This window comes from Protopterus annectens, chromosome 5.part1 (genome assembly GCF_019279795.1).
Source record: "Protopterus annectens isolate FY-2018-M chromosome 5.part1, PAN1.0, whole genome shotgun sequence".
NCBI lineage: Eukaryota > Metazoa > Chordata > Ceratodontiformes > Protopteridae > Protopterus > Protopterus annectens.
Window position 1 is genome coordinate 658,853,600 of NC_056736.1, and position 12,177 is coordinate 658,865,776.

At 41.3% G+C, this 12,177-nt stretch overlaps 1 protein-coding gene across 2 annotated transcripts in view; it reads right to left on the reverse strand.

Moving 5' to 3' along the window:
- Positions 1-11,589, reverse strand: part of GTF3A (general transcription factor IIIA) — a 406,888-nt gene extending 395,299 nt beyond the window's left edge. The window contains exon 1 of one of the 2 annotated variants that reach the window (XM_044073277.1): positions 11,291-11,589. In XM_044073277.1, the coding sequence (XP_043929212.1) occupies positions 11,291-11,473 (183 nt within the window). In that variant the 5' untranslated portion in view covers positions 11,474-11,589. The remainder of the gene's footprint in view (positions 1-11,290) is intronic. The other variant, XM_044073276.1, reaches the window with a different exon arrangement.
- Positions 11,590-12,177: the final 588 nt, after the last annotated feature.

Here is a 12,177-nt window from a genome sequence, read left to right on the forward strand (position 1 = left end):
GCCTTTAGAGGATTGGGTCTTGGTTTTATTATCGCATGACCCATGCATTCCTGAAGGTGTTCATAGAATGAGTTTATAAAGGATTCTGCGGTCTGGGCCATATTTTCCACAGGCCCGGGGGCTTTGAAGGATTCCACCTCGGTTTTGAGGAGTGTGAAATTTGCTTTAGAAAAGTTTTTCACTGTGGTTTTCTGGGCAGGGGGTGGGGTCAGGATGTGAATATCCAGTGAGATTAGTTTATGGTCTGATCTTACCAGTGAGGGATACACTTCTGGTCTGGAGCATAGAGTCCCCATGTTGGTGATGATCAGGTCCAGTATGTTTTCCCCTCTTGTGGGAGGGGTAACAAGTTGTTCCATAGCATCTGAGTTTATAAATTCTAGAACAGTTGGGCTAGGGTGTTGGAGCTAGAGTAATGCTCCCAGTTTATGTTTGGGTAGTTGAAATCGCCCAATATAATGGTGTTTGGAGAGACCTTCATATTTTCCAGTGTTCTCAGGAAGGCCGAGTGGGGTTCCTGGTTTTGGGAGGGTGGTCTGTAGCAGGCTATAAACTGGAAGGCAGTTTTACCCACTGTTAGTTGCACATGGATAGTCTCTGATGCTTCGTGCTTTGCCACCTACCTGGAGGTGTGGGTATCTTTGATGAATATCGATACTCCCCCTCCTTTTGTGGTTCGGTCCAAGTTTTGGGGCCGTAAAGCATGGTATGAGGTATAACCTGGTAGTGCTGAGGTGCTCTCGGGAGCCCTGAGCCAGGTTTCTGTTACTGCACAGATATAATGTTCTCCATGCATCTTGAGGTTTAGACTTCTGGCGTTGAGTAGCATTACTCAGTTTCTTATCTCGCGATACCTATGGAGGTGGGTTTCTCATTTGAGCCTTGCCTAAAAAAGGCACTATGGGGTAGCAAGACCCTTTGCCAATATCCGAAAGCCCAGTGGTGACAGGTGCAAGTCGTCCCTAGCGAAGCATCGTGGCTTGTCGAGCATATCATCCCAAGCTGACAGGCATTGGATCCCCTTTGAATGACACCAGTACTTGAGCCAATTGTTGAAATTGATCATCATGTCTTCATATTGTGGCATCATTCTTGGTGAGGGCAAGATGCTACTCAAGGTCAAGGTCATACCGGCCTGGGCTACATGCTCAGAGAGCTCCTCTATGTCTCTTTTCATGTAGTCCAGGGAGGTACATCTCAGGTCATTCACACCAGCATGGACAATGACAGAGTCATATTTGTACTTGCCTTGGAGTGACCTGAGTGCTTGTGTTATGTGGCAGATCCTAGCGCCCGACAGGCTGCTCACCGTGACCCTCTCCTTGTTCAGCCTGGTGAGCGGGACGTCAGTGTGCCTGAAGATAGAGTCACCTATTACAAAGTGTATCAGGTGTGTTGTTTAGTCTTAAGGGCTGTGACTGTTCGGCACACTGGCTTTGTGAGATGTGTTGCACGTGTTTTGTTTTGGGGTAGCGGTTGCTTGGGTGTCTGCTTTGGAGGTCTCTGCTGCTTGGGCAGATCTTTATTTAGAGCCTCAGAGTATGTTTTTGTGTGATTATGTGTTTGGTTTGCTGTCGTGGTAGGTCTATGTGAGACTGGAATTGTAGCGAGTGTGGTTTCCTTCTCCTCCTGACTGGTTATGCCAGTACTGAGTTGAGAGAGCTTAGCCTACAGTTTGGCTATATGGTTGCATCTCTCACATGTGTTGGAATTTGTTGGGAGGAGAGGGTTGCCTGTGTACATGAGGCAGTTGTAACATTGCCTCAAGATTCCCAGATTCACCAGCTGGACCGGAGAGGAGATTGACAACTGACCCTTTGGATATGCTAGAATATTGGGAATTCCTTAATAATTGAAAATCAGGGCCAGTGGGGAGTGAGGGTGTAGTGCTTTTAATTTTTAGTGCCGACATATAATTGCTTTAGTGAGCAAGTGCCAGGTAACAAGTGCAATGTGTTACAGGTAACTTAAATGCAAAGACAAACAGTAACATTCTTTCAAGTGAAACAAGGAAATAAGTACAGTAAGCAATGCAGATATCACTAGTGATCCACAGAAGCGCTGAGAAGCCGCGTATTAGGTGGAATTAGCATTCCAGGGAAATAAGCTAACAAACAACAAGCAGATAAACAAAGCTAGATTCAGCAGGCCTGGATCTAGTCTATGCTACAGCAAACAAGGTGTACCAATTTCAGTAAGATACAGTTCAAATATTCAGGCACTATAAACCTTTAACCAGAAATTCCCAGCTCATAAGGGCAGAGTCCAGCCTCTTCTCCCACAAGAGTGCAGACCATGAACCTTCTTAATGTAAAATAACTGGCCTGAAGCCAAAGTGCTTAAACCAGAACTAATACACTAAGAATAACCAGACACTGGGCTCTCAAATCAGCAGTTCCCAACTTAGAAGGATGAAAGCTACCGGTCCTGCCACCAGTGCATGCCACAAACGTTCCTAATGTAAATGGGCTTCATGGTCTGAAGCCAAAGTGCTTAATCCAAAAGACTTGGGATGATAGCTACACTTTAATCAAGTTACTACCAAAGCAGTAATAAATACAACTGAAATTATATATATATATATATATATATATATATATATATATATATATATATATATATATATATATATATATATATATATATATATATATATATATATATATACATATATATATATATATACACACATATATATATTTTTTTTTATTATTAGTGGAAACCGGAATACAGGAGGTAAAGTTAAAAAAACAGCTGAAATTAATTTATGGCTAAAAAGATGGTATTTTCAATGAGCTAGAGGCATGTCTGTGCTGAGAAGTCATTTCTGTACAGTCTTTGGAGTGAACTAATTACTACCTCTGAAAGAATGGAATTGTTTCACGACTTCCGAGGGAGCATTCTTTATTCTGGCTTGGACCTGACAAGAGCCATTCACCACACATCTGCCTTGTTCTGATTAAGTAAGTTACTAGGGGATAGTATTAATTCTCTTAGATGTAGTCAGGAATGTAGTAAAGCTTAGTTTAGATATTTTTATTGAGACTTCCTGTAATGTTGTTTTAAACATTTCCTGTGATTTTGAACTCCGATGTCACTGTGAATATATACAAAGTATCTTTTTCTTATTAACTGTATTTAAACCTTTCATTGGGGCTGATCCGTCTACAAATATTTAAGTTTTGTGAGTACTTGCATATTTACTTGGGGACACTAGGTGGGCTATTCCTTATAGCCTTGCTCTTGGTCAAATTACTATTTGTATAGTACACAGCAAGATTGGACAGCCTTTGTCAAGAGCCTTGAAGTAGTGGATACGGAGCTGGCTGGTGACAGTGATAACCATCTTATAGACTGGGCAAAAGGGGGCATAGCTAATAAACCTGTACTTGCCTTCCCAGTGTGCGTATATAAAATCAAACCTCAAAGACGGTGTGTGGCAGCCACTTGGGCAGGGACAAAAAGCACTGGTTGGAAAGAGGGTGCTGGAGGTCTTGGCCACTCTGCTGAGATCTCAACTCTATAGCTGTACCAGTGGGGAGTCTTACTGGGGATCTGGAGAAAGAGGGAGAAACCAGTCCTAGACTGACTGTGGTCTCCGTGTGCTCTTTAAGGGAAACTGCACTTGATGCAGACAGCTGCACATGGAAATACTGTATGTGTGCTTTGTCATCCTCCCAGTGTACGTGGTGAGGATTGAGACTCCTGGATTACTGGTCCAGTGGTGGGTCCTCACAAATTGGTATGGCTTTGAGTACACAAAGGGTCAGGACTGCAGCTAGGCATTTTGTAAATACCCTTGGTGCAGTGAAAAAATATAGGGTATAAGAGAACTGATCAAGCCAGATACAACAAATGTGTAAACCATTCTGCAATAGTTTTTTTTTTTTCTTTTAGTTCTAGCTTTATCATGAAAGCTAGAGCTGATCAACAATACTAGAGTTTGAAATGATATCTTGAACTTGGAATCTTGACATGGAGGTTTAAAGCCACAAGATGCAGTACTGGCCTCCAGATTCCCTCTGGCTTGGGATGAGAGAAAAATCCTTGAACAGCCACCTGCACATTGAAGACTGAAGGGCACTGGTTAGATTACTCCCTGGGACATCACTTTGTGAAGAGCAGGAAAAAGAGAAATCTGTTTTTGGAGTAAGAAGAAATTCCCAGGAATTGAGGAAAACTCCCATTGTCAGGAGCACCCTTGTTGGATCCCCCTCAGCACCCAACTGTTAGGGACTATCTGATGACAAAAGGCAGTTGAAGTCTGTAGGACATGGGTTGCCAGGATGAGGGAAATGGCCTGAACAAGCTAAGTCATGCTGACTAGGAAGGCTGTTGATATTTTGAAGCCTCTCTTTTTCTTGGGGAATCTTTTCCTTTGCCACCCCCCCCCCCCACCCCACACTGGCCACTTGCTGTTGAACCTGTGGGCATTAAAACTTTACCATTTAAAAAAAAAGGAGGATGACTGAAAACGTGGCACAGATCAAGTACCTCAGTTGCAGAGGAGGTAAAGAGAATGCTCATCTAAAGTTTTGAGAGGGAAGTCAAGAAAGTCTCCTCAAACTGTGATCCAGAAACAACCACTCTGTAAGAAGACAGTCACAGGCATCAGAGTACAGTCACCACAGTGAGTTGTCAGTTGGCATAGAAGCATTTACAATTTTTTTTGGATAACTTCTGTATACTCAAAAAACCTAAGTATACAAATTTGAAGATTTAAAATCCTGAGAGTTAAAGTACTAGAAATGTACATCTTTGCCAACTTATCCACTGCCTTCCCAACTTCATCTGAGGAAATGTTAGAACCAGTAAGCGTTTTGGCAACAGAGAGATGGATGACTGCTGGGTCTGCCTTGGGATTACAAGGCAGGTACTTGTGACACTGGGGAGTTGCTTTGGGAATCGGTACCTGTATAAAAAAAAAAAAATCAAAATACAAATCTTGGAGACTTCACCGTCAATGACAAAACCTCACAGATTACATAAAATTTCGAAATTATTTCTTAATTAAGGAGGTCTGCAAGAATGCTTTCAGAAACTGAATCTTCAGAAGTACATTCCTCCCCCTGTAAAAACTTTACTTTGGAAAATAGTCCGCTTGAAAAGGAATTCTCTTCCTGCCCAATGACTGACTAGGTGTTTGGAGAGGCAGCCATTGGTTCCTTCGCAAAAAACAGAATCAACTCTACTTCTTGTGACAGACAGGTTGACAGTTTCCCACCAAGCAGTGTCCCCTAATTTGGTAGGCACCTTAGGCACAGTGGTCCTAGCCTCCACATTCCCCTCCCAGCCAGATGAAAGCCCTTCACCTGCCTTTTCCCCCAGTCAAGTGACAAAAATGGCTCTCTGGCCAACACTGGACTTACCTACAGCCATAGAAAACATTGCTCTCTTCAGAGTCTTTAGTGGCTGAAAATACTACACCAAGAGGACTGGGGGAAGAAGATGGGTAGTCTGAAGAGCAATGATCAGCCACAGCAGGGTCACCCACTAAAGGCAGAGGTAAGCAAGGAGCTGGGAATACCTTACAACAATCTCGTGTGTGTGCTTTAGAAGGCAATATTGAGGAGGAAACTAGTTTCTGCCCATGAGCAAACCGGAAAACTGTAAAAGCAAGTAACATAACCCTGAAGCTCTTTAAATATACAATGGAAAGAACTAGAGGATCTGAGATAAGTATTATACAGATAATTTACCCCAGGGAAACATACCCAACACTCTAAATATAGTAGAGTTTAGTCAGAAATAAAACTTTGCTCAGAACTAAGTTTACCCAAGCACACAGTACACGCAAGAAATAAAATACAACCCTGTCCTTTTAACTTAAGTTTCCCAAGCACACACAGTTCTTCAGAAAGAAATTACAATTTTCTATATAAATTTTGAATTTGAAAGGCTTTCCTCAATGGAAGCTCATCTGCCCACCTTTAAGATAGCAACGGACTGACAGGTGGACCACCAATGCAGTGCTTACTTACAGCAGAAAAAAAGTCTTTTGGAGCTCTTCCTGCTATGGTTACCACCTCTTTAGCCTTCCATTTCCTGACAAATAAAGTCCCCTGTATAATGGCCACAATCTGATAATGGCCACAATCTGATAAGCAAACCACACCCAGAAGCAACAATTTTTAAATTCCATATGCAGGGACTACATGGGCATCCTTAGATTATATGGATCCCTAGGCAAGTGTTACATGGTACTCCCCACCCCCAATATCTGTTACCCTGGTATACACCCCCCTGCCCCAGTTCTCCTTCCTAAGAAGTTACTAGGTCAATGGCCCTTACAAGCCTAGCCAAGTTCTACCCTTTTTCCACAATCAGCACCTATTCTCATACTACCGAGCGTCTTTTTCCTACACTGTCTTAACTTGTCACCTTTTTCCTGCAACATTTTCTAACTGGACAAGACTGTACTATAACAATGTTGACGGAAAAATGTATTATGTGGGGGCTATGGGAACCACTTAAGTCCCTAGAAGCTATGGGTTCTAATTGCTCCAATGTGCATTTTAGAAATTTTTTCCCCCACAACCTTTGGTTTATGGAAAAAAAAAAAAAAAAAAAAAAAAACACACAAGTAAATAATAAAATCATGACTAAGGAACAAACTGATTTCAAGAAATGGGCTGTCCAGTGCCGATGACAGTAGTTACCACAAAACTAAGTAGTGGTTCTAACCCTGTCTAGTAGTCATGCATCACTATGTTCACCTTCAAACCTCCACCCACATCATACACAAAATTACTCAAACCATGCTCTACCTCAACTGATTACTTTCCAAGAGAGTACCTTAAAAACCAGCATCTGACAGCACTGTCCCTGTCTCAATCCTTATAAATAGGTCAAGTCACATTAACCATCTGCAGAATGGAGGAAATTCAGACATTACTAACTTTAGACCTATAGCAATGTTGTCCCCCTTTTCCAAAACAAAAGCAAATGCTAAACTATCTCCTGCAATAAGAACTCCTAGCCCCTCATACAACATGGCTTCTGTTCTTTCCCATAGTACTAATACTGCACTTCTAACGTATGCAGATACGGTTAATAAAGCTAATCATAATAGCAAACTAGTCTCTTTACTTATAGACTTGTCTAATGACAGTTTGTCACAGCAAACTTCTACTTCGAATGCCCTCATTAGGTCGCTCAACCCATCTAGGTTTCAAAAAGCTACCTATCCAATAGACATCTGTAAAGTGGCACTCTACCCTCTCTCCATGCCGCCCAGTCACGACTGGAGTACCACAAGGCTCTATCCTTAATCCCCTTCTCTAACATCCTCACCAACACCCTCCACACAACAGACCTCCCTAATACAGCATGCAGATGGTTCCACATTAATTTGCATATCCAACAACATAGCAAACCTCCAAAAAATTACTCGGGAAGCTTTAAAACGGCAACTAAAACATGGCTTTGTAACTCACGACTCATTCACAGCCCTAACAAAAAATAACTACTAGTTCTCCCCAGTTCCTCTCCCAAGAAAAGACTTTTTAAATTTTGTTTTTGTAATAAAACCACTGAGGTCACTTTTCACAACAAATTATTAGGGATGATTACCTTAAATTCAACCTGCATATACAAAATTGCATAAGAAAAACTCAGACTAGGGATGCTTCCAAGAGCAAAAACTCATTGATGCAAGTACGGCTACACTTGCCAATACTCATCGCCTCCCCACACTTCTTTATGGTGCTCCCATCCTTACTAATCTAAAAATACAAAACTTAAAGTTGCAATACCATCCCCCCATTCAGAACAATGGTTAGAACTACCCAATCAACATATACGTTTTTTTATCACTCATAAGATTGCCCAGAATCCATCTGCTTGTCCAGCACTAACATTTAACACAACTAAGTTCCCATCAGTCATTACAATTTAATGAACAAAAACTCCCGTCTGTCCATAAACCTATCAAATCTGCTGGGCATTGACCATACTCGTACCATGTTGCTAAGTCCTGTAACTCCTTGCCTTTATCAGGTCAATACCCTCCCTTCCCATCCTTCAAACCCATTCTAAATGGCTTCCTAGCCAAAAGCTGGATCTGTTCTTACTTGACTATAGACTATATCCCTAAACGCAAACAAATATCCAGTTTGTACTGTACATCTCCTTCCTCTCCCTTCTTCACTCACTTCCTTACTTTTATAAATTCCTCTAGTCTATAAACTCCTCTCCTTAGCTTTCTCTCCAGGTACACTCATAAGCTTGCTTTTTGCAATTCCTGTTTGCATTGTACTAACTTACCCTTAATTTCTCTATAAACTGGCTAAAATTTCTCCATCTATTAAATCATTATCATATAACTTAATATGAAACTACTGGTTAAGAATAAGTACGTCTAATTTGATACAAACGTATTTTTTGTATTAATTTTTAAAAACTAACATTACTGTTCTTAAAATGCTTTGCAATACTCTGATGCTTTTTCTCCTGGGCCTCCCCTGAAAAATGACTACCTACCCAGCTGGACTTTCCCCACTCATGAAATGTCATCAACATCAACAACCTGAGAACAAAATGCTTCTGGCATCACAAATTATATCTGAGATAACTGCCTTCCTTCTACCCCCCTACCCCCCCCCCCCCCAAAAAACAAAAAAAAAAAAAACAGTGATTTTCATTGTACCCATATGGTGTTAAGTTTCATGTGAAACAGCCATATTTCAAGATGCGGCTGTCATACACCTATACAGCATGTCTTCTCAGACCTCACCCCAAGAGAGACACTGTTTACCACTCTGAAATCAAACAAGGATGAAAGTATCAAATAAGAGCACTATAACATATTACAACCTATTACTGTGAGCCTCACATAAGCAGCATGCCTCTTCCCCTACACCTAGAAAATATCCATCTGTACACGCACCCGACTCAATTGTGAATAAACTGAACACTTGCAGGAATTCATTCCAACTTGTTGTTCCTACACAGTACTCTGATCCTAGACAATCTAGGTTACATTCTGTGCACACCTATATGGGGAGTTTGGGGAAAGTTAGAAATAAGCTATACTGACCCCAGTCAACACACAAGATATAGTGACTTTCTGTGCACACCTGAAGTTTGGCCGTAATGAAAATTAAAAAAATACAACAGTATCTTCACCCCCCCCCCCCGACACACAAACTATAGTAATCTCTGTGCACACTACTTGTGTGGGGTCAGTTTTAGACTAAGTGGGGCCTATGGCTGATGACCCTACTAACCAACTTACATAGCCAGGAATAATGCTACTCAGAAGCCAGGTTCATGTCTTGTGATGCATTCTATGCCTTTTTTCCACTATCCAAGAGATATATGTACGCATACACCATTTTACACACACAAGAACATGTTTTTCCCCATTTGCCTATAGAAAGCATCAATTCATCTACAGCATTGTAAGTGTTAAAAAAAAAAAAAAATCTACACAGAAGCATGGAGAACATGCAGACTCCACCAGTGAGGGAGCCACAGCCAAAAACTCAGGCAGGGAGACAAGAGATGCGAGATGGCAACATCACTCTCTATGCCAATGTACTAACGATATTCAGTGCAGCATGCATGCAGCCCCACACATCTAAGGGCATCACAGACATCTTGTGTGACTAAAAGCCACTTGTCCCTCTAAGAAGTTGGAGGGCCGCACGGGGCCACATAACTAGTTAGCATGGCAGAGTCTCATTCATTATCAGAATTAGCCAGACAAATCACTCCCACCAACTAAGAACTATGCACCACCACCCACAGAATCAAGAAAGAGCCAATCAATCTTGTCAGTCCTTTCCGTGTCTGGGCCAGGTGAGGTTTCCTGTGTAGAGTCAAATTAAGCTGCAAGATCCACTCCTGGTGGTGCCCTTCCATCAATTCCTTTAAGTTGCAGCTTTACAACCATACTCCCCCTGGAACTCAAGTTTCCATGCAGGTCATGGGAATAATGCTGCCAGATCGCTAGTCGGCATTGTTTGTTTGGAACTACGACAGTATCCAATAGTCTTCGAACCTCTGACTTTAATTCTTGATTAATGAAAACATACTTGGTGAATGCTTTCGCTCGCCTTTCCCACATATCTTACAGAGACCACTAAAAATAACCAGTTTTGTAAATGCTTATGTTTGTCAGTGGTGGAAAACTAGAATAACTTATGGCCTGCTTCTTGTGCTTATAAAAACTCCAAAACCCCTCCGACATGCTGACACAAAACAAAAGCCACAACAGTTATTTTTATTCAGGTAGGAAATAAGGGGCACAAACATTTTGAAGAAAAAAAAACTGCAGAAGTGGGACAACCCCTCATAGCTTAGGCCACTGCAACTGTAATCATCACTGTAGAAACGAATTTTAAATTCTGTAAAGGTACAAATTGCTGGAGCACTGCAGATCCCCGAGCGACTGGCTTACCTCTAGACTTAATTTCTCAAAGTCTTTGGGCTTCTAATACCCGAGGGGATGTATCCAACTCCTAATTCGAAGTATGATTTAAAGATCATGAAATTAGTACTACTATTTTATCTTAATGCTCTTCGCAGCACCCACAATCCAGACATAACTAAACTTTATGAAACCCGTTGCTCCTGCTACTTAATTCGGAACTGCACTTTTCCGTTAACAAGGCAGCAGGTGCACCACCGCGAACCACAATGGCAGAGATGAAGACACAATTTAAGCGTGTTAAGCAGCCACGATTAATTGGGATTGTTATAACAATGGAGTGTCAAAGTTAAGGTAAATCGCCGCTCCAGAATCAGTATCATAATAATGGATTTGTGACATGAGATGCCTATCTTTGCTCATTACACAACAACGTAATAACACAGGTTCAACGAAAAGCACCACTCGTGAAATAATTAGAAGTGACTTTAGCACAAAACCCCCAAATAGCAAGACTTGCTGCAATGATTTTCCACTTCGATTAGCTGTACCCATACAGAAGGCTAAAGCTCATCTCTTCACCCAAATTTTCTTGCCAGTACTGCCAATACATGTACAAAGTTTTCAAAAAATGCATTTCAACAAAATTGTGTCCAACACCACTTTATAAAAGATTCGTTGAATCAAATCGTACCTCTTAGATGATGACCTGCAGAAAAATAAGTATATGACAGAGGCTCAGTTAATTAATCAATGGGGTGGCGAAAGCCGACACTGCTAGGCTTATAAATGCCCTCGGGCAGATAGCCTAGTACCTACCTATGAACCCAGCCTGCGGAATATTAACACAGGCGACAAAAGAGAAAGAGTGCACTGCTTTCCCAAACCAACCCTTGCACAGATTATCAGCTGACTTACCTCCCCTGTGTGTTTACAAAGATGAACTTTCAGTTTCCAATGCTTATTAAAGGAAGCACAGCATCCGTCAAAAGAGCATATAAACTTTTTAGGACCACTAACAGGTAAAGTTTCACCCATCTCAACAAAAACTTGTACTGGTAAGGTAAAGGAACCAGCATCCAAAACACAAACCTCCTCCATGTTTACACTCACATGGCATGCACTATATGGAGGCGCTTCCGATCCATTTTGCAAAAAGTGTAGGGAGACATTTTGCTGTAAAACAAAATCTTATGACATCATTAAGTTTACACATGAGAAATATACTGTGCATTTTATTAATAGTTAACATAAAAATTAAATGGACAGCCAAACTATCCTAGAGTACAGAACAGGAAATGAACAGAATATTCTTGCATTTGACCCCCCCCCCCAAATCCATCCAAATGGTATTGGTTGACGTCTACTGACGCTTGTCATATAGGCTAAGGTGTATCAATATGGGGGGGGGGGTCAGTGTCCGTTTTTTCTTTTACGGTATGTTGTATGTGGTCGCAAAGTAATAAAATCACAGTACTAAGAATCGCTATCTGTATCGAAGCTTTCCTTAATCACCCACCTAATGTACTGCTCCCCATCCCCATATGTTTTTGATTGGTTAGGTAATAGTTAATGACGCTTTCTTGTACTGGACGCTGTAAAGTCAAACTTTGCTGTTTGCTTCACAGTTATTACATTTTTAGGCGCTACGTAACAATTCCTTGGGCCCTCAAGCTTTTCTTTACTCCTTGGGAAAAAGCCACATATATAGTTAAGCAGATCATCAGTATCTAATGCTCAATAGACAGAATGGTACAATAAAACGCGTGACAAATTAAGCTAAGCTCAAGTATCGGATAAATACT